General features: G+C 41.6%; 3 protein-coding genes across 5 annotated transcripts; 2 read left to right on the forward strand and 1 right to left on the reverse strand.

The window, feature by feature from the left end:
- Positions 1-428: 428 nt before the first annotated feature.
- On the forward strand, positions 429-16,480 carry adam17a (ADAM metallopeptidase domain 17a). Of its 2 annotated transcripts, XM_086094294.1 has the most exons (20): positions 429-650; positions 917-1,049; positions 3,485-3,618; positions 3,841-3,929; positions 4,670-4,853; positions 5,797-5,927; positions 6,010-6,096; positions 7,677-7,802; positions 7,876-8,020; positions 8,208-8,299; positions 8,617-8,769; positions 9,608-9,807; positions 9,924-10,027; positions 10,546-10,680; positions 10,770-10,900; positions 10,981-11,059; positions 11,930-12,018; positions 12,091-12,150; positions 13,230-13,266; positions 15,050-16,480. In XM_086094294.1, the coding sequence occupies exons 1-20, from the start codon at positions 545-547 to the stop codon at positions 15,415-15,417; spliced, it is 2,583 nt and encodes an 860-aa protein (XP_085950420.1). In that variant the 5' UTR covers positions 429-544; the 3' UTR covers positions 15,418-16,480. The 2 variants fall into 2 exon arrangements, with proteins under 2 accessions (XP_085950420.1, XP_085950421.1); XM_086094295.1 differs by lacking the exon at positions 13,230-13,266 and having other exon boundaries at positions 430-650.
- On the reverse strand, positions 16,403-18,549 carry iah1 (isoamyl acetate hydrolyzing esterase 1 (putative)). The gene is made up of 6 exons (XM_086094299.1): positions 18,421-18,549; positions 18,257-18,309; positions 18,029-18,174; positions 17,010-17,171; positions 16,825-16,946; positions 16,403-16,703 (listed from the first exon to the last, which is right to left on the reverse strand). The coding sequence occupies exons 1-6, from the start codon at positions 18,481-18,483 to the stop codon at positions 16,527-16,529; spliced, it is 723 nt and encodes a 240-aa protein (XP_085950425.1). The 5' UTR covers positions 18,484-18,549; the 3' UTR covers positions 16,403-16,526.
- Positions 17,041-20,660, forward strand: LOC147162888 (dnaJ homolog subfamily C member 30, mitochondrial-like). Of its 2 annotated transcripts, XM_086094298.1 has the most exons (3): positions 17,041-17,147; positions 19,073-19,125; positions 19,590-20,660. In XM_086094298.1, exons 1-3 carry the CDS (start codon positions 17,140-17,142, stop codon positions 20,282-20,284), a joined length of 756 nt encoding a protein of 251 aa, XP_085950424.1. In that variant the 5' UTR covers positions 17,041-17,139; the 3' UTR covers positions 20,285-20,660. The 2 variants fall into 2 exon arrangements, with proteins under 2 accessions (XP_085950424.1, XP_085950423.1); XM_086094297.1 differs by lacking the exons at positions 17,041-17,147; positions 19,073-19,125 and adding an exon at positions 19,150-19,445.
- The last annotated feature ends 19 nt before the right edge of the window (positions 20,661-20,679 follow it).

The following is a 20,679-nucleotide window of genomic DNA, read 5'->3' on the forward strand; positions in this document are numbered from 1 at the left end:
CAATGAAAGTCCATCACTCATCCACACGACCACACCTATAGACCATTTAGACTACCGGTAGTCTTGAGTAAGCTTTGGAAAAAAAAATTCGCGCAAGCATATGAAACCCACACAGTCGAGCTGCGATCTGAGAATTGTGAGGCAGTTATACTGACCACGTCACATCAATTACATTTCAAGAGGGAATGCAGTAATAAGCAATAGTATGGAACAGTCCCCTTAGTTTAATTACCACACCATATTCTACATTAAAATGTAAAATATATATATATATATATATATATATTTTTTTTTTAATCGCTAGTTTCACAATGTCACAGTAATCCCGAGACCTCTGACAAATACCATGCAGTAATGTTAAAATGCGTCCAAAGTAGGTGGATGACGCGCTTTGGTAGGGAAAAAGGTAGCGGACGACACTCCGAGCGGAAGTTGTCATTCTGTCAACTTCCGTTTTGCTCGGGCTAGCTTCACACAGACGAGTTGTACAATTTTATGACAATGTCGGCGACGCTGTAATGTTTGTTATCAGCGCTGTTTCACCATGTGGAGCGTGTTCTTTTTTGCTTTTCTGGCTCACTTATCCTTGAGCGGAGCTTTTAAGTCAAGAATTACGGTGGAAGAAAGCCGTGAAGCTAACGCCGAAATTGGTAAATATTGCTAGCTATTTTTAAGATTGTCATTCGAATCATTCTGTCGTTAAAAACAACTTCGCTAAATTACGACTTCATGTTACTTTACACATATCTGCTTACATTTCAATTATGAATTATATTGTTTCAAATGTATTAGGTTTGTGCTAATTGCTAACAAGGACCAGCTGTGTTTTTGTCAGCCACAAAATACTCTGTTGTGCTATTATAATAGCTGTTCATTATCTAGTTATTCGTGTCTGGTGCCACGCAATGTCTTTCAGATGCACTTCATTCCATTTTGGCTGATTATGAGATTCTGCCAGTGTCGGACCTCCAGTTGCACTCTGTGAGGAAGAGGGACGTGCGCACCTCATCGCACCTGGAGCGCCTGGTTAGCTTCAGAGCCTTGCAGAGGTGAACAACGAGCATTCCAACGCCAGGATTTGTCTCCTATTCTTGTCATGTTATTGTGGGATTCAAGTTATGTTGCTTTACTAAACCGCTTATTAGGTTTCAACTTTTTTTTTTCTTTCGTACTTAACCAGACTTGGATAACGTACCTGAAAGAAACACCCGAGTTAAATAAAATACAGTTATCTTAACATAAAATAACTTTGGTATAATTTGAATTTCAACCATTTTCTATAGCGATCCTGTTCAGGGTTTTAGCCTCGCACGTGAGCTGGAGCCTATCCCAGCCAGGGGTGTGCAGAGGCTTTGGTCATCAGGGCAGTAGCCCCCCCGCGGGCATCCACAGGGGTGCCACATCGAAATCAGCCCTCGACACCTGTGTAACCAATTAATATGAAAATTGGGTGGGAATTATTCATTCATGGACGCACTAAAGTTTCGAGGACTTGTGCACAAAAATATACAAGAAGTCATACATTTTTAGTAATAAGCAGCCTTTACGAACAAATTATGGGGTTTGTGCTTTTCAACCAAATGAATCCCAAATGACCTTTTGCAAAAGCCCCACCCCCCTCAGTTGTCGCTTCAGGGTCTGACATCCATTCTCTACACTTACAATGTAAATGAAGGTAACAGAGCATGTCAGTTAGTTTTTTGGAGCGATACAAAGCACAATATATTTTCCAGATTGAGGAAAAAGGGTTTACACTACAGTATGCAGTAGAAGGATGTATTCATAATATTAAAATATGCAGAAAAGCAGACTTCACAACTATCGAGGCTAAAGCATACAGGTCTCAAGATAAGTCCGAGGTAAACAACAAAGGCGTCTCTCTCAGCGTGGAAATTGTAACCCTGCAAAATAATTTTTTTTAAATAAATGTACCTGTAAACTGATTGTTTTTTCAAAACCAAAGTGCCTGTCATGATGCTATTTTCACTTTGTGTAAATCGCTAAAACGTTACAGAGACCCAGCTAAAAGCTGGCGTTTAGCTCGTTCGGTTCATACTTCGCTTTAGCCTAGCCCATTATAGTCTTATCTTGGTGCAAATGTAGGAATGCTTGTTTATCTTGGAGACTTTTAGCTTGGGGAAGGCCGTCCCCACTGTGTAATCCATTGAAGACATCCCTCCACTTTGGCTGCGTTCAGACTTCAGGCATATCTGACTCCAATCGGATTCCTCCTCAATTCAAATTTTTAGGGTTGACTGTCCAGACTGTTTTTAGCAAGTGTCCAAATCCGATCTGGCCCCGTTCAGACTGAGCCACATTATTGACCCATCTGACAGGTTGCTGGTGCCCAGCGCGTTTAGGTGTTTGACGTCATGTGACACTCTTTACTGCCTCTTGAGTGTTTCGAGCTGATCAGACTGAGACGTATCCTGTCCAAATCGGATATGAAACTACCTCCTGCATGTGGTTTCTATCCGTCCTGCAAAACTCGGATTTCAATCAGGGTTTTTCTTGACTCAAAATGAGGTAGTATCATCCTGACTATGATGTGTGACTACCAATACCAGGTATCGTATCAGTGCCAATACCAGTCTTATTTTAAGGTATCGGTACTCGCTGCGGTGACCTATACCATTCTTGGCCGCCCTCCTGCAGCCATTTTAAGTTCAGGGGCTTGAAATGAGAAATTATTTGAATACAAAGTTGTCATAAATTTTTGCCATTTTTTTACTTAAATTATTAAAAGTTCAACCACTAGTACATATTAAATTGTAAATATAGTTCATTATTGTTGTAAAACACTATTATGCTTATTGTATATACTGTGTTTTTATGACTTTGCCTCACAACCAGGAAATGGGCATGTACAGGTTGCTCCATGATCCGTTTCTTCTTTCGGTATATTAAAGTTTTTAAAAAAGAAAGCTGTTTCTTCTTCTTGTTGTTGCTTCAGGTTTTTCTGGTGCACTGCTGTTAATATAGTGCCTCCATAATGGCGCAGCACTGCAACTGCATTTCAAATGCGTTGCTGCCGAGCGTAATCAACACCGCTGGATCGCTGTGTTGGGTGTGGCTCAGGCTGGAGGTGGCCGCCATTGAATTTTGTATACAGGAAAAACCCTACATGTGCTTTGTGACTGTTCAGACTACAAAAGAGCCATCCACTTTCAATCTGGATGGGGCAAAAATCGGATTTGGGCTGGCAATCTGAACGCAGCCTTTGTGGATTCCTTAAGTCTGATTTACACAATCTATTGGAACATTGCTTCACTATTTTGCTTGTTGGAGGTCCACAACTTGATGGAACTTTGTTTGGTCTAGTTTTATTGAAGCTGACAAAAGTTTTGTGGATCGATATTTGCAATGGATTTCAATTGGAGCAGAGAGGAGCTTGACAAACCTTAGGGCTTGCATTGTCATTAGATTGTGCAGGTCAAATGTGACATGCATTTGTATGTATAATGTTGGCCTGTGTTCTTTCCAGACATTTCAAGCTGTACTTGACCACCAAGACAGACATTTTCGCTGACAACTTCAAAGCCGTGTTTGTCGATAAACTCGGAAGGGAGGAGAACTACAACGTTCAGCGTCAGAACTATTTCACGGGGCATGTGGTCGGTGAGTTGACATGAAATCACCTCACCTGCATGTTTAGCTCTTAAGTGTTGACCGGTTTGATGGTCAAAACATGTATCACTTTTCCAGTCCAGTGACACATTTATTTTGTATTCTTATTGTTTTGTTGTTATTTACACCTGTTAACAAACCTCTATAATCAGGACATGGTGTTTTTCTATTATAGGAACGTTATTGCTGATTCAAATGCTCTTTTGTTTTCAGGTGAAGAGAATTCTCGTGTGCAGGCACACATCGATGGAGATGAGTTTTCGGCTCACATTCTAAGTGATGAAGCAGAGTACAATGTAGAGGTAAGGAGCAAAATCATAGTTTTGGTTTGCATATAGATTAAATACTACATTAGTTCACATCACTCTGTTTTGTTGGATGCTTCTGGTTTTATTTTGAAGAGAGAAATAGGGACCAGTTAAAGATGCTTTAAGCAATGGAACCTCCAGCATTGAACAAAATCCCTTTTGTGTTGTTTGTTGTCCTCACATTTGTTTGTATTTGGAAATGACCCCCCCCCAAAAAAAAATCATTATGAGAACCAATTTGGTTCCTCCCAGTTTAATTAAATGCATCATATATTTTCATAACATCTACATATACTGTACATAAACTAATGATGGAGAACAAAAATTATTTTAAGTCTACAACTAACATGAATCAAAAACTTCAAAGGAATTGAGAGTCTGGCTGATAATCAATGAAGAATCTATTTTGGGTCCTGACCTTTTAAGTTTGGCAAACGATGCCATAGGAAATAATGGAACTAAAAATAATTAATTGCGGGGTCAAACTCTGGCAGTCATAAAACAATTATTAACTTACAGGCAGCTTTCACGTGACATTTTCATAACTGCCACACACCAAATTAACCACTGTATACTCACTGTTAACTGTTAACACATGTGGAATTATTGTCAACTAAACATCATTGTGTTGAGCAGCCAGGACAGAGACATGTACTCACCTAAGTGCATTTTTTAATGTCTTTCAAATATCTTACACAGTATTTCAACTCAACTGTTTTGTCCATTTTTGACAGCCCTTATGGAGGTTTACAAACAGCCCTGGCGATGGCAGGTTGCTGGTGTATCGCTCACAAGACATCAAGAATCTGAGCCGCATAGCCTCTCCAAAAGTGTGTGCTTACCTGCACGCCAAGGACCTGCTGCCTGAGTCCATCAGGGCAGGCTGGGACGAGCCCGAGGTGACGGACAAGATAAACGGTGTGTTTGCTTTGACTTGTCTCTCGCATTTGCAGCCTGATACACACACAGAAAGATGACGTGTTTTTGTTGTTGGAGATGATGTAAATTGGTTCGGAAAAAGCAGGGAAGAAAAAGTGTAGGAGGATTACAAATGTCTAAGCTGGAGGAGGCTCTGGTCGCTGGAGAAAAGGGCGTGGGTGTCAGATAAGATTCTTGTGCTGTCGCTATACACATACACAATTATGATTAGGGATGATTATCCTTTCTTCACTGTACTCAGTAAATTTTGACAAAGGGTGAGTTATGAAATTAAGCTACTTTGTCCTTCTTTTTAAATATGTTTCAAGTATCTGACATCTTAAGGGAGCCTATTAATATTTACCACCAAAGATTTTGAATATGAATGATTTCATCATCTAAAACCATTGGCTGAAATGTAGCGCGCCTTTGAGCCATGGCCCAGTACAGATACTGTGAGATAACTTAAGCAAGAGTATAGAAAAAAATAAATGGCCAAAATCCCACAGTGCAACTTCTACATAGCGCCTGTCTAGTAAATGGGAGCTCCTGGACTCGAATCCCAACAGTTGCTCGCCTGCACCCTGACCTTGATTGACATTTGACACCGGTCAGAGCAGTCTTAATTTAACAATTTGAGAGTGGTGCTTATTCTCAGTATCATTGAGTGTTGCTTGCATTCTAGCCATGAAGTTCACCTCTCATGATGAAAAATTATGCTTTAGTGTAATGCATTAAAATTTCTGTTTGCTCTGTCGTGAAGAGCTCCCTGAGAAAGTGAAGTAATGGAAGATGATATAATTGTTGACTTTTTAAGGGCGTATGCTTGTGTATTTATCCTCATGTCTGCTAATCCCTTTCTGATGTCTGTTTGAATACGGCAGTGCACATCTGTTGCTTTTTCTGTTTATGTCTGGCTAAAACTGCACCTTTGACTTTGCAGATTTTCATCACAGAGAGAAGCGCCAAGTCCTCGACCACAACAAGAACACCTGCCCCCTGTTGCTGGTCGCAGACTACCGCTTCTTTCGACACATGGGTCGCGGACAAGAGAGCGTCACGCTCAATTACCTGGTCAGACACCTACAACCCCAAATCCTCTGTTTAGCTAATAAAATATATTGTAATATTTTTGTGTATGTTTGTCTTACTTCAGATTGAGCTAATCGATCGAGTCGATGACATTTATCGAACTACGTCGTGGGATGACGAATTCAAAGGCTATGGGGTGCAAATAAATCAGGTTTGTGTAGTACACCATGGCGGCACCAAAGAGTCCTCACTTTTTGCTGCGTCACTGCAGGAAACGACCGACTGGTGGACTAAGACGGTCCCCTCGTTGAGACATACATTTTAAGAGGAACTGAAAGCTTTTGTGCGCGTCTCATTAAGTTTGTTCCACTGGCGTTGCGAATGAATAGACACACTGTGTATTGGACTGTGACCGGCCTTTGCTCACTCAAAAGATATGCATTCATTATTCAGCCACACCAAGTAATTTCTTGTTCACTGTCAATGGTATTTTTATAGTTTAAAGTACATGAAATTTATTTGTTATTTATTGACTGAGGTTCTGTGGTTTGTGATGCTCAAAATTAGGGGTGTCAAAATTAGTGCGTTAATGTAAAGTTCCTTTAACGCGTGTTAATGACCACCTCTTGGAAAGTCTGTACTGGGGAAATTCCAGTCGCAATGCAGCAAACACAAAATTTAGCAGTGATAATATGCATATGAAGGTGCTCATAATTTTTGGGGGAAAATTCTTGAAAAGTTGAATAATTTCTGTAATTTCATTCAAAATGTCAAACTGTCATGGATTATAGATTCAGGGCCCACAACTCAAGGGATTTCAAGTATGTGTTTGTTTATTTTTACATTATTAGGGCTTCTAGCTCATAAAACCCACCAAAATTGGATGTCAAAATTTTTTAATAATGTGAAGAAATCCCCATGCACACTTCCGAGTCTTTTGCATGAAAAAAAAAAAAGACGGATGGTGTTTTCAAAACGATATGTCAATGTCAATAGTTGGATGGATTCCCTTTGCCTTAATCACTGGCTTGATGTGCTGTGGCATTGCCTGAGGTTCCTGGAAGCCCAGGCTTTCTTGATGCTTGCTGTCAGCTCTTTGTTTTTGGGTCTGGTGGCCCTCATTTTCCTCTTGATAGAACTGTATTGTGGCCCTTGTTTTCCTTTTGTAATACAGTAGACTGGGAAGTATGCATGGTGATTTCTTCACATTATTCTATTTTTTTTCTGACATGCTGTTTTATGAAGCCCAAATAATGTAAATTAAATGAAATGTATGAAATTACTTAGGTTGTGGGCACTGAATCTATAATCTATGTAAGTTTTACTTTTTGAATGTAATTACGGAAATTATTTAACTTTAAAGTTTTCGAGGATATTCAAATTTTTTGACGAGCACTAGTATTTGTGGAGACTGGGGGCAAGTTGTATTTTACAATTTACATAAATTCATGTTAAAGATTAGATAGCTTTAATCTGAAAAGAAAAATGCAATGAGTCTTAGGCGTCACCTTTTGCCATCTAGTGGCAGAAAAATCACAAATCAATATCACACGTTTTTTTTAGGGTACAGTACATCTTTTTAATTTTAACTCAATTTTATGAATTATTATGAAATTATTGTATCAATAGCTAAAAGATGCAGCCATCATTCTATTAGTTAACCCCCACCACACTTATTGAAGTCATGCAATTAAAGATTTTTAAAAAAGATAAGCACCTGACACACAAAAAATATTTTATAATTGTTGTGTTTTTAAAATATATTTATATCATCACTGAATCTATTCTCAGATGATCATCCACAGGGATCCCACGAAACCTCCTCCGGGTCGTGCTGGCACCCTCTGGGCCCACTACAACATGGAGAACAGTCCTGTGCAAGGCAAAGACGTTTGGGATGTCAAGAAGCTTCTGGAGGTAGGTGGGGAGAAAATAATGGTGTAATACAAGGAGCTACAGTACATCAAATAATAAAAAAAATTGTCTGCAGCAATTCAGCGCAGACATAGCCGACAACGCATCTGCGGTGTGTCTGGCCCACCTGTTCACATACCAGGATTTTGCCGAGGGCACCTTGGGCCTCGCCTACGTGGCCCCCTCGAAACCTCAGGCCCTGGGCGGCCTCTGTCCCACAGGTAAGGACAATGGCCCCGTTTTGAAAAGCCTGCCTTTTAGACATACGGTCGTGTTTGGTGCATTTTACAGTCTTGCTTGTGTCATTTTTCTGTTGCTTCTTGTGTTTGTAGTTAATATGAAGGGTGTATAGAAACTGTACTGGATGTGCGTAAGGAGGATAAATTCTGAAATCTTATGCTTTTACAGCTTTTTATCCATCTCGGTCTGCCAAGAAGCCCAGTTACCTCAACACCGGCTTGACCAGCACCAAGAATTACGGCAAAACAATCCTGACAAAGGTCAAGATCACCTGTAATAAAATATGAATAAAACATGGTTGATATCCGTGGCATGTTTTGTTATAATTATATACATTCTTCAATTTGAGCAAATAACTTGACATGAGATTGCTGCATGTTTAAGTTCAAATAATTGCCTAAAGAATATGTGAGTGTTGAAATTCATTAAGAGGCTTTAATGTACAATATACAATATTTTACTGAATGTAGTAACATGTGAGGAAAGGTTTGTCTGGTATGTCAAGAAGCTTTGTCGGTAAACTTTTCAGTCCTGAGCTGTGCTTACCCTAAACGCAAGTATTTGCTTGTCCCATCAGGAGGCAGATTTGGTGACCACTCATGAGCTGGGCCATAATTTCGGAGCCGAGCACGATCCGGACAACATTCCACACTGTGCTCCCAGTGACGACCAGGGGGGGAAGTTTATAATGTACCCAATTGCTGTGAGCGGAGACCATGTCAACAACAAGGTACAAACATCATGCTGCTGTAACAAACTGACTAGTTTTTTTAACCCAACTGTGCCATTTAGCCATATTTTGTTATTGTTTTTTGTTTGTTTTTTCTCACTGGTAAGCAGTTCAGATAATGGATAGATGATGAATTAGTACTATTTTAATTGTGTGACTACTGTACCAACTACCAACTTGTAACACCAAAGTCCAACATGTCTGTTACTTACTTTAACTCTTAAGTCTTTCAATTTCTTCTACATACATTTGCGGTCTTCCAAAGAAGGCTGTAATTTACTGACTTGTCATATAAAATGCAAATGTATAAATATTCTGTTGTAGGACATGCAATTAGGTTGCGTAATACGTTTCTTGTGAAGCCCCCTTTTTTTTGAGCCATCAGCGCAGATTGCTGACGTAGGCGACTTATCAGTTTGCCAGAAGGCTTGCATCATTTGCATAAATTGCAATAAAAGTCAGTAAAGCTTTGGATGACGTCCAATCAGACTGGCAAAACTTGAGGCATTGAAAATGAGTCCAGCTTCAGATGCCACTGAAGGTGTTTAGTCGATGCAATGTGCGATGCAAAGTGTGAAAGCCGGTTTTAAATGAGCCGCTTTTATTAAAATGTAATAACAAAAAACAAGCTTCAACTTTGGCTTTATGATTTAATTATTATCAAGGCTTTTGTTGTTGTTGTGAATACAGAATTCCTAACAAAAACAATGAGCACATTTTTGTGCTCATGATTTAATAAGCCGATTAATCCGATTTGAAGAGTTTTTCCAATCGGACTGCGAGTGCTGCCCCACTTGCAGCCAGTCAACTTTAACCCCTCCAACGTCTCCTCTCGCAGCGTTTCTCCAACTGCAGCAAAATCTCTGTCGTCAAGACGCTGCGTTTCAAGGCTCGCATGTGCTTCAAGGAGAGGAATCGCAACGTGTGTGGGAACTCCCGGGTGGAAGAAGGCGAGGAGTGCGACCCCGGCTTGCTTCACCTCGACAACGACGCTTGTTGCTTGCGCAGCTGCAAATTCAAACCAGATTCACAGTGCAGGTATGAAATCTGACATAAAAAGTGTATTCTTTTTAAACCTGCTCACTGCACCCAAATATTTGACAGTATATTTATGTAGTACGTCTTCATTGTCTGAACGCACTTTTACCTCACAGTGACCGAAACAGCCCGTGCTGCAACAATTGCAAGTTTGAGCTGGCAGGAAGAAGGTGCCAAGAGCCCATCAATGCTACCTGTAAGGGCATTGCCACCTGCACAGGTTGGTATGCGCCCCCTGCTGCCCACGCAGAGATAAGCAACTGAATCAAATATGAATCTGTAATTCATTTCATATTGTCTTTGTGGAATATGGATAAAAGCAGCAATATCCACCTGTTTTTATCAATCTCAGGGGGCGGCCATTTTGTCATTTGTTGCCAACTGAAAATGACAACACAGTTGCTCAGGGCTCAGGCCACGATAAATCACGGCTCAGGCCACGATAAATCACGGCTCAACTGTTTTCGGAGTTCGGTCATGTGACGTTCGCAAGCTGAGCAGTGATTGGTCGTGACCTGAACCCTTAGGAACTGTGATGTCATTTTCAGTCGACAGCAAGTGACAAACTGGCCGCCCCATGAGATGGATAAAAGCGGATGTATTTTCATGCTTAATTCATATTCCACAGAAGCAATATTAACCAAAATCCCTTTACTCACCTTTTAAGGCTTGTGATCTTCGAGAGAGAGAGAGAGAGAAAAACATCTCAGTTGTAATACATTTGTGTTTTACTTGAAGGCAATAGCAGTGAGTGTCCTCGACCAGAAAACGCCGTCGACAATACGGTTTGCGTGGATAACGGCCGGTGCAGCAATGGAGAGTGCAACCCGTTCTGTGAGGCAGTGCAGAACCTTCAGTCCTGTGCCTGCAATAGTATGAAATTCAGCATAAGCAACACATGTTTTCAGTTTCTTTTTCTACCCAGTGTGTGCTTTTGCGTTATTCCACACTCCTCTATGCAGCAACAGAGGATTCCTGCAAAGTGTGCTGCCGGACGAAAGATGGCACCTGCGCACCCTTCGTCCAGAGCAATGGCAACTTCCTTTTCCTACGTAAAGGGAAACCTTGCACTGTGGGCTTCTGTGATGAGAATGTGAGTGTGGAAAATGTACACTTGAGACGTGACACCGTCACCTTCCGATTGATTTTATGGTGGTGTTCATCTTTTTGCAGGGGAAATGCATGAAGCAGGTGCAAGATGTTATTGAGCGTCTCTGGGACTTCATTGACAAACTGGACATCAACACATTTGGTAAGTGATTGTCAACACACAACATGATGACAGCAGGAATACTTTTTATTAGGGGTGTCAAAATTAGTGTGTTAATTAAAAGTTCCTTTAACGCCACCATTTTTTTAAAATTAATGACCACCCCTTACTTGGAAAGCCTCTACTGGGGGAATTCCAGTCGTTGCTCAGCAGACACGTCCACTTCAAAATTTAGCCGTAATAAATGTAATAATAATGCATATGTGACCCGCTCCGGCAAACTGGTCCGCATGTCGCGAGGATTGACTGTAGAGAACCTGTTTTTCTCAAAACTAGGAATCAGTTTCAGTTTTTAGTTTTATTTGGGCATGATACATTTAAGACAAACATTTGTAAGCAGTAGTTAATTAGTTAGATTTTATTTTTGCACATGAGGACCCTTTTGCCAGGGTCACATATATTTGTGGAGACTTGGGTCAAGTTGTATTTTATCATTTTAAAAATGTGCAGAATTTCACAAGTTGCTTCATGTTAAAGATTTGATAGCTCTTCATATGAAAAGGAAAATGCACTGAGCTGTCACCAAATGCAATTATGCCATCTAGTGGCAGAAAAAGGACCAACACAGATTAATATCACACTCGTTTTTTATAGCACAGTTCATCTTTTTAATTTTCGTATCAATGACTAAAGGATGCAGGAATATTTCCATTAGTTTAACATTGTTTTCCCACTTTTATGTTAAGAGTATGAAAAATAAATATTTTATTGTACATTTAGAACAGATATAAAATGTGTGTTTATTTGTGACTTAACTATTGAAGTAATGCGATTAATTATGATTTAAAATTGTAATCGTCTGACACCCCTACCTTTTTTAATACATATTTTGTCTAAATGTCTCCCCATTAGGGAAGTTCCTGGCGGATAACATTGTGGGTTCTGTTGTCGTGTTCTCACTCGTCTTCTGGATCCCTCTTAGTATTCTCGTTCACTGCGTGGTAAGAACCTAGCTTTAATTCTACAAGCGGAGTTAAACTGATACAAATATTTGACCTTATGTTCTCTTACAGGACAAGAAACTCGACCAGCAGTATGAGGAGAACACAATGTCGCTGTACTGCCCTCTGAATGTAAGTTTATCTTCGCTTACACGCGCCCCATGTGCATTGTGAAAGTTCCTTTTGAAGAATTCTTTGGTGAGCATGAAGCATTTTCGTGCAGCGGAGACATTTTTCCTTTGCCTTCCAGTCATTACCATCACTCTAACCCGGAAGAAGAAAAAAAACAGACACCGAACATTTCAGTCACACCCTTGACATTTAATACAAGAGCTATATCAATGGCTAACGGTAAAAGCGGAACTGTAAAAATAGCGGCACTTGCCCCCTATAGGAGCTGCAAATATGTTTTATCGATTATTTCCGGTATGTGAGAGTGGTAAGTGATACAATATGACATTATGATATCCTCATCCATATATGGATTCCGAAGTACTGTCATTGTAGAAAGTATTATGCATCTAATGAGAACTAGAAAGGCACTCTGCCGAGTTGGAAAGATTATGGTCTGCATATTAGCACAAAGGACATTGTTAGATGTAAAAGTACTGGTGTATATATCATTAAAGAGGAAGTCCACCCCCCAAAATATTTTTGGACAATAATATGTTTTTTGCAGCCCTACTAGTCTAAATATAGCATTCTGGCTAATATTGCGTTAATGGAATATGAGTTACACAGCAAAATCCAGCAGTTTGTATCAATATCAGAAGGCGGCCATTTTGCCACTTGCTGTCGACTGAAGATGACATCACTGTTGCTCAGGTATCAGGTAACAACCAATCACAGCTCGGCTTCCGAAAACAGGTGAGCTGTGATTGGTCGTTGCTTGAGCCTTGAGCAACACTGATGTCATCTTCAGTCGATAACAAGTGGCAAAATGGCCGCCCCCTGAGATGGCTAAAGAAACGGCTGGATTTTGCTTCATAACTCATATTGCACAAATGTAATATAAATCAGAATGTCATGTTTAGACTACTGAGGTCACATATAACATATTATTGTCAAGACATGTTTAAGGTTGAGTTCCACTTAAAAAAAAAAAAGTGAGTTTAAAGTACAGAGTTGAAGCTTAGCGTTGGGGCTGTCGGTCCGTGCGGGCTTTCAATGACCTTTCTGTCACTCTTGGCCTTTTCTTATTGGAACTGCAGCAGACGCTGGAGGTTTGTAGTAGAGCTCCAGCCATAGGTGAGTGCGTGCGCCATGGCTTGGTGTTGCGTTGCCATCGAGTCCATGATGATGATGATGATGATGATGATGATGATGATGATGATGATGATGATGATGCATGGTCTGTGGGCCCACGTTTGTGATACTCCCGCACTCCTTTACTCCTTGACGTAATCGCTGATCGCCCGCAAAGTCGCTGCAAGGATGTCCAAGGCGCCATCCGATCAGAAATTACCTCAAGAACGCAAGATTGCATCTTGGGAGTACTCAAACTGAAACTTGTCGCCGTCTGTGCAATCAGATGCCGTGTGTGTCCACATTTTCAGTTTGCAGAGCAGGGTGGTTTTATTTTTTAATTCACTTGCTGTCTTTTACCCTGTTTTGTTTTTAGTTGCTTTTTGCACAGTTGTCACTATTTTGTTGGTTTGGGGGGGGGGGGCGGGGGGGGGGGGCGGGGGGGGGCATGCCACCAATGCCACCAATGCCACCAATGCCACCAATGCCACCAATGCCAACACACACAGGCCACATCCCTCTGCTGTTCCAGTTCTACTACTACCTCTCAAGCTTGAAAATTGCCAGGCTGGCTGTACGGAAAAAGTAGAGTTATATCGTCTTTTTCTAGCCTTGTAAAAGGGGCTACAGTGTTGCTCTTACTTTACAAAAATATGTTTTACTCATGCACGACATAAAATGGATGTTTTACCTGAGATGGATATTACATCCTTGGATCAGAAGTCATGTTTCCACCAGGCAGTACAGTTTTGTTCAGTTTCCTATGGTGCGCTTTTGAGCTACTAATCTTTATCTGTGCTTATAGTGGAGATATAGCTTTACTGTAACATCACAATATATGTATATGTATAGATATATATTTTTTTTTATATAGGGTGACCATATTTTGAATTCCCAAAACGAAGACACTAGGCTCGGCCTTGAGCAGCCGTCCTTGGATGCGTATTCATTCTCGCTATTGCCGGCAGTGTCGACCCAACTCCTCATGGTTCGAACCCACGCCACCGCGACTTCTCCAGTGAGCTAAAATTCTGGGAGGCCGACACCGCTCATCACCTTATTTGAACCCTCAGGAAGTGAAGTTTTGCTAACGTAAAAAGTTGACTTACATTTTATAAAAAGAAAAAAAAAGAAGACATTTTTAAATATATAACAATAATAATGCGCGCACACAAAACACGCCTTTTTTCCCACCCCTACATCCCTCGTGATCTACTTGGGAGCAGGCCGTGGTCTACCAGTCACGTTAACAACACGGTGCCTCCCATTTTTCACGCAAATTCAACACATGCTAATTAGTCATGTGAAAAACTTACATTTTCATGAATTTACATAAGAAGAAAAAAAAACAGTTGTAAAAATATGGACGTATCGGGGCAAAATCAAGACGTTCGGTCAAATGGTCTCCCTGTCTTACATCATCAAGGCGAGGACCAGCACACTGGCCCTGAAAGGAGACATTTGAAATCGGATTTGTTAAAGAAACAGTCCCACATTGAGGCTGAAATCTGTTTGGACCCAAAATAAATAAATCATGTTTTAAAATCCATGTGCCATGTACGGTACTTGGGGCGGTCCAGCCATGACAAACAAGACACTTGTAGTTATCTAAGAATATACTGAAATCAGTCAACAGTATTTATTTTGAGTCAGTATCCCAACCAAGAATATGGCGTCCTGCTTGGTGGAAATGGAACTAAAATGTCACACTGATTTGAGTAAAAAAACGAAAACAGATCCCGCCTCATCCCACACAGTTGACCTCTGCACTTGCCTCTCTCTCCAGCAAGAAATCCTGAACAACCTGGAGGCGGCGCCCATGCGCATCGTCAAGCCTCCTCAGCCTCCCACTTTCTCCTCCGCCGGCCCGACCGCGCCCTTGCCGCAGCCCCGCCAGGCGACGGCCGCCGCCGTCTCGAACCCGACCTCCGGCCCGAGCTACGTGCCCACGCCGGACGGCGGCGATGGCGGGGGGCTGCGGATGGCCACCATCCAGGAGGACAACAGCAGCGACTCTCACCCGGGAGAGGAGGCGGTCCGGGCCGACGACTTCCCAACCGCAGGAGCCTGCTTGTCGGCTACGAGATCCTCCTTCGAGGATCTGAGCAATCAGAGCCCGTCGGGCCGGCGCCTCAAAAGGCAGGAGTGCTTTGAAGCCAAAGAGACTCAATGCTAAGTCCAATTGTTGTGTAACTAACATTCATGTGGACGCTTACTCAATGGAAAGCCACTTGTGCATTTAGTTGATATCTGTGTACTAGTACACCCTCTGTCTTCAATAGTAGCACCAGCTTTACTAATGAGGACAAAGAGAATACCAGTCTGTTGGCCTAAATCTTACTATCAAGGATATCGGATAAATTCTCAAACGACTTTCCATACTCTTCTCAAGATGAACCGCCTCCCATTGAAGTGTCATTTCCGCTTTCATCGTACCTCAAAAGCATTTTCCACAGTATTTGCTCTCCACAAGTCGCCATGCTGCACTTTGAAATCATTTACGCTGCATATTAGTGTACAAAACCACTGAATGATCGTTTTACTGTAATCCCGCACTATTTGTGGGGGACAGGGGACCAAGCCCTGCTTCGAATAGAAAAAAAATCGCCCGTAATTGACGCCCCCTGGAATGTGTAGAATTGCCTTGATAAATAGTTTACGTTGTGAATATACCACATACTATTGATTCCATGTCACTTTAAAATCATTTAGAACTCAACTTGTGTGTCCAAACTTTTGAAAAAAAAATTAGTAACACCAATTACTGCGTTCCTATTAGTTGGGCTTTGGCGCCATCTTGTGGTATATTTTGAGCACAACTATGCCAAGAAGCCTAGAGTTGGTGAGAACTGTTAGTGCCGGGGATTACTGTACACACTTAGGTGTTTTGTCATGATTGTCACCTTTTTAAATAAGTCTTCATCGTGTCACCCTGACTCCAAAACACTGTTGTGCCTTTCTTGGACTGTTATTCCCCCTCATACAGAGCGAGTCAGGGAAATGGAATTCCTGTTGCGAAGCTGAGGTGCTCAAGTTGTGTTACTGCTTTGTGTGCTTGTGTCAAATTGTGCTCACAATGTCTGCTACTTAAGTTTAAGTAACATGGCTGACATGAAGTGAATGTATGTGAAACTGTTGCTCAGTGAAAAATGCTTTTTATTCGTGTCCACTATTTACTCACACATCCCAAATAAATGATTTGTTTGTATACAGGAAATGTTACGTTCAGGCTCTTTAAAATGAGAGTCCTCGTGCCGTCTTGTTTACTGCTCGCACAGCAGGCTGCTCTCGGGAAGCCCGGCGTCCACGTCCGCCCAGTAGGGCAGGATGAAGGGCAGATGAGCTACTCTGCTTTCCAGTAGCTCCCAAAGGTGCTCCATCACAAAATGGTTGCCTTTTTCAGACAGGTGGAGGCCGTCTGACAGGTAGACTGTGAAGTCCTAGGGAGAAGCAAACTTGTCATTTGGATGCATCGACTTCTTCACCTCAAAATGGAGTAAAACCTAAAAGATAAGTAGTTTTCTTTTCATGAAATATGCAAACAATACAATAAAACGCAACCCGTTTGTCTTTCTGCATGAGCGTCCACAAGTCCAAGACGTCGGCGCCGCACTGAGCAGCCGCCTGGACGCACGCCTGAGCGTACTGGCCCGCCACAGAGTTGAGACGATTAAGAGGACAACCTGGGACGCAAAAAAGACACTCGGTGAGCTTCGGCGGAGACGCCGATGTACATGTGAAGTTACCTTTCAGCTTGCACGCTTCCTCCCAGGCTGCCTCGTGGATGGGAGGAGGGGTTATGAAGATGACCTTGCCTGCCGGGATTCCAGCCGTGGTCAGGTAGTTGCTCATCGCCTTCAGGTTCTCGGAGTACTCATGCAGAGGTACGTGCTGCTGCGAGTTCTTATCTACATGCAGATTGGAATCATGTCAGTGTGCGAGTCGCGCAATGCAACATCCAGTACAGGAGATTTAATTTAAAGGGTTGACAACAAATCTATTAACTTTACGGTAAAAAACGGAATTGTGAAGTGTTGTAAAACTCCCGCCGCCTCCCTCATTCCGCGGGAGCTGCGCAGCATTGCATTGCCTCAAGACTGAAAGTCTTGATGTTTTATATATGATAATGAGTGAAAATAGGTAAAACACATTTCGGTATATAGCTGTTGCGTAGGGATTCATTTCCGCCTATTACACTGCTTAGTCGGCTCATTTTATTTTATTTTTGCATCACTAAGACTTTTGGGGGAAAAAATGGGGAAGATGATGAAACCGCAATAGTTTGCTTTTGTTAAAAGTTGGCTTAATTGGAGATGTGATTAGTCCATCCAACTGCTAAAATATTATTTAATTTCATTATTTACAATAAACACGTGACCCCCCCCCCCCCGTTCTTTATTTTGAGTGTTCTACTGTTGGCCACCAGATGGCGGCACACGTGATTAGCCTCACGAGGTATTTCATGCTAATTTTAATATTTATAATTGTAATCGAATTTATTGACCAATTAATAACACAAATGTTAAATGTGTATGCATTTTTTTGCATCTTTTTGCAATGTTATTCATATAGTCAATTCGAGTAATTATTTGTATGAAAATCACTTCCAAAACACTTTAAAAAAAAAAAAAAACGCCCATGCCATAAAGAAAACAATCCAATAAAAAAACGTGGCAGAGCGCAACTTTTTATGCTGCGCGACGACGTATTCCGCCGCCGCGGAAACTAGATCGTTATGTCGGTGCAGCCGTATGTGGAGTTGTACCTTGCAGGGCGCAGTCGTTGGCTCCAAAGAAGACAGTAACCGCTGCAATGTTTGCCGACTCGTCTTGATGCACTATCCTGGGAAGAACAATCCTTCCCCATCGGGAATTGTAGCCCGACAGTCCTCTGTTGACTATATCACACTTCCTGGTCGAAAAACACACATCCCCATTGTTTAGGCTCCGAAATATACATCGACTAGTCTAGGATAATATAGAAACGGAAAGACCTTGCTAATTTATCGGCGATACCCGAACCCCATCCGTTTACTTGGAAGGAGTACTGAAAGAACCAACAATAAAGTCAGCTAGCAACATAGCATAACAGCGAACAAACAACAACAGCAAGAAAAGTGACATTCATAAAGCCAGTCCTTATGTAGCAGCAGCCAACCTGTGTGATAGAATCCCCGAAAAGAATCACTTGAGGCCAGATTAAAGTTTTAAATTTAGACATGTCGGCTTGTTGTCATGCCATTCATAAAGCACTTGACGCCAGAGTTGTATGGCGCATGCGCATTACATAACCCTCAACTTCTCGACACGAATGTGCCTAACCTAAACAATATTTCTCTCGTGAAACATTTTATTCATAAATGCAAATACATCAAGGTGAAGCCTCACATAAACAGTTGGAAGAATGACCTCAAGCTATACAAAATAATATAAAATAAATCCTTATATTTCATGTGTAACAAAAACGCCCAGAGACAATTTTCTTTAATGGACCGGTATCTTCTTTTGAATTAAATTCCTCACTTTTTTTGGTTTTCCTTTGTTTAATTCCTTTCTTTTTTTCTTTTTTTTTAGTTCTTGTTGCTGTTTAACTGCAAAATGTATATTGTATGACAATGTTTGCCTTGATTGTTTGTATTTGAATGATGAATAATGTTTTTTTTTTAATGTAAAAAAAAAAAACTTTACGAATTTATATTAACGTGGAGATGCTCACTTCCCACAATAATTTTCAACACTGATTTAATAATTTAAAGACAGATCATTCAAACTGGAACAATATTTATATAAATCTCTGCAAATGTTTACAGGAAATTTCAATGTCCCAGACTCCCATCACTGGGGGGAAATGCGGTCTTCGGGGGTGAGTATAAATTTATAATACTACAGTATATGAATTATTATAAAATCTATTTCAAATAAAATCGTGTATTCTTTCTTTATTATTTAATTTTAAAAACAAAATTGTAAAACGACTGAAATTGTTGCCTTCACTTCGCCATCCTGGGCAATAGAGGGCACTGCACAAAAATAAAAAACAACTAAAAGAAAGACAATCACTTCCGTGTTTGGATTCGGCAAACATGGCGGAGGTCATTCTCCGTTTTGGCAGAAGTACGTTCAACGTTTCCCCGAAAATATGCAACTATTCCCCACTGAAACATACTGGCAAGCACAAACAAGGTACAGTGCACTCTTTGACGTTATCCAACGGGGGTTTATTCATGGATTTTAACCGAGATCGACTGTCTGGAGACGTAAAGAACTCGGATGTAACTGTTGGGATTTCACATGATGTCAGTGGACGTGGTGTTGATTGTTGTTTAGGGTTGAAGAACGATAAAAGTGCAAGTCGCGGACATGCTTCTACTTGGCGGGGCCATGCGGACTCTCTTGGGATTTTCCCCCCGCAAAGCAGCGTTCGCCCGGCGACCTGTTGGGGACATTTAACGTTCATCAGGACTTACGGAAATGGTGCCCCAGATGAACCTCTTTACAGAAGCAAAACGGGCTACTACGACATCCTCGGCGTGTCTCCCAAGGCCACCCAAACTCAGATCAAAACCGCCTACTACAAACAATGCTTCCTCCACCACCCTGACAGAAACGCTGGCAACGACGACGCCACCATTCGCTTCTCGGACATCAGCGAGGCCTACGCGGTGCTGGGCCACAAGGGCTTGCGGAAGAAGTACGACCGCGGCCTCTTGAGCCAGTTCGACCTGAACAACAAGCCCCGGGCCGGTCCCTCCGCTGCCAAGCCCACCGGACCAAGGTCCTCGTCGACGGGAGGGAAGAAGGCGGCGTTTGACCCCCGTGGGAGCACGTTCAACTTCGACGAGTTCTTTCGCTCGCATTACGGCGAGCAGCTCCAGAGGGACAGAGACAATCGGCGACGGAAGGAGGAGATGCTGAGGAGACGCGAGGAGTCGGTGGGCGAGAGGAACAAGGAGAGTGTCATGGAGGTGGGCGTGGTCATGCTGCTCCTTGCCGCCTTGGTGCTTGTGACCACCTTGACATGATGCGGGGAAACTGGGCCACTTTTAAAAACCTTAACATACTGTTCATGCACAGTTGAACATCATAATAGGTATTTATTTAGTAAATTATGGACTACAGAGCGAAATGTAACAATGGCCTTTTAGAGATTCATTTAAATGTTTTCTTTCTTTGACAAAGCGGAATAAATGTCACTGTACCACAATTAAGCTTCTTTGACTTACAATAAGTCATGTCACACTCGGATTTATTTAAAACAAATATTAATTATTTATAAATGTTTTGTTGATTAGTCTTTTTGGGAAGTGCAAAGTTCTAGAAAAATGTGCCTTTTTAATTTTGGGGAGCAAAATGCTTTTGTCTTCCATTAATAAATGAGCCATACCTGGAACAGCACTACATTTGCTTTGTCATTCTA

The sequence above is a fragment of the Leptonotus elevatus genome, chromosome 14 (genome assembly GCF_054856555.1).
Source record: "Leptonotus elevatus isolate MCC_2025b chromosome 14, RoL_Lele_1.0, whole genome shotgun sequence".
NCBI lineage: Eukaryota > Metazoa > Chordata > Actinopteri > Syngnathiformes > Syngnathidae > Leptonotus > Leptonotus elevatus.

Bases quoted from the DNA above. Each gene is read 5' to 3' on its own strand.
- iah1 (XM_086094299.1), bottom strand. From the start codon at position 18,483: ATGTCTAAATTTAAAACTTTAATCTGGCCTCAAGTGATTCTTTTCGGG. The intron at 18,175-18,256 runs GTCTTTCCGTTT...TTTTTCGACCAG, and splicing joins ATCGCCGATAAATTAGCAAG to GAAGTGTGATATAGTCAACA. The intron at 17,172-18,028 runs GTACAACTCCAC...ATCTGCATGTAG, and splicing joins CAACGACTGCGCCCTGCAAG to ATAAGAACTCGCAGCAGCAC.
- LOC147162888 (XM_086094297.1), top strand. From the start codon at position 19,346: ATGGCGGAGGTCATTCTCCGTTTTGGCAGAAGTACGTTCAACGTTTCC. The intron at 19,446-19,589 runs GTACAGTGCACT...ATTGTTGTTTAG, and splicing joins TACTGGCAAGCACAAACAAG to GGTTGAAGAACGATAAAAGT.
- adam17a (XM_086094294.1), top strand. From the start codon at position 545: ATGTGGAGCGTGTTCTTTTTTGCTTTTCTGGCTCACTTATCCTTGAGC. The intron at 4,854-5,796 runs GTGTGTTTGCTT...TTGACTTTGCAG, and splicing joins GGTGACGGACAAGATAAACG to ATTTTCATCACAGAGAGAAG. The intron at 10,028-10,545 runs GTTGGTATGCGC...TTTTACTTGAAG, and splicing joins GGGCATTGCCACCTGCACAG to GCAATAGCAGTGAGTGTCCT.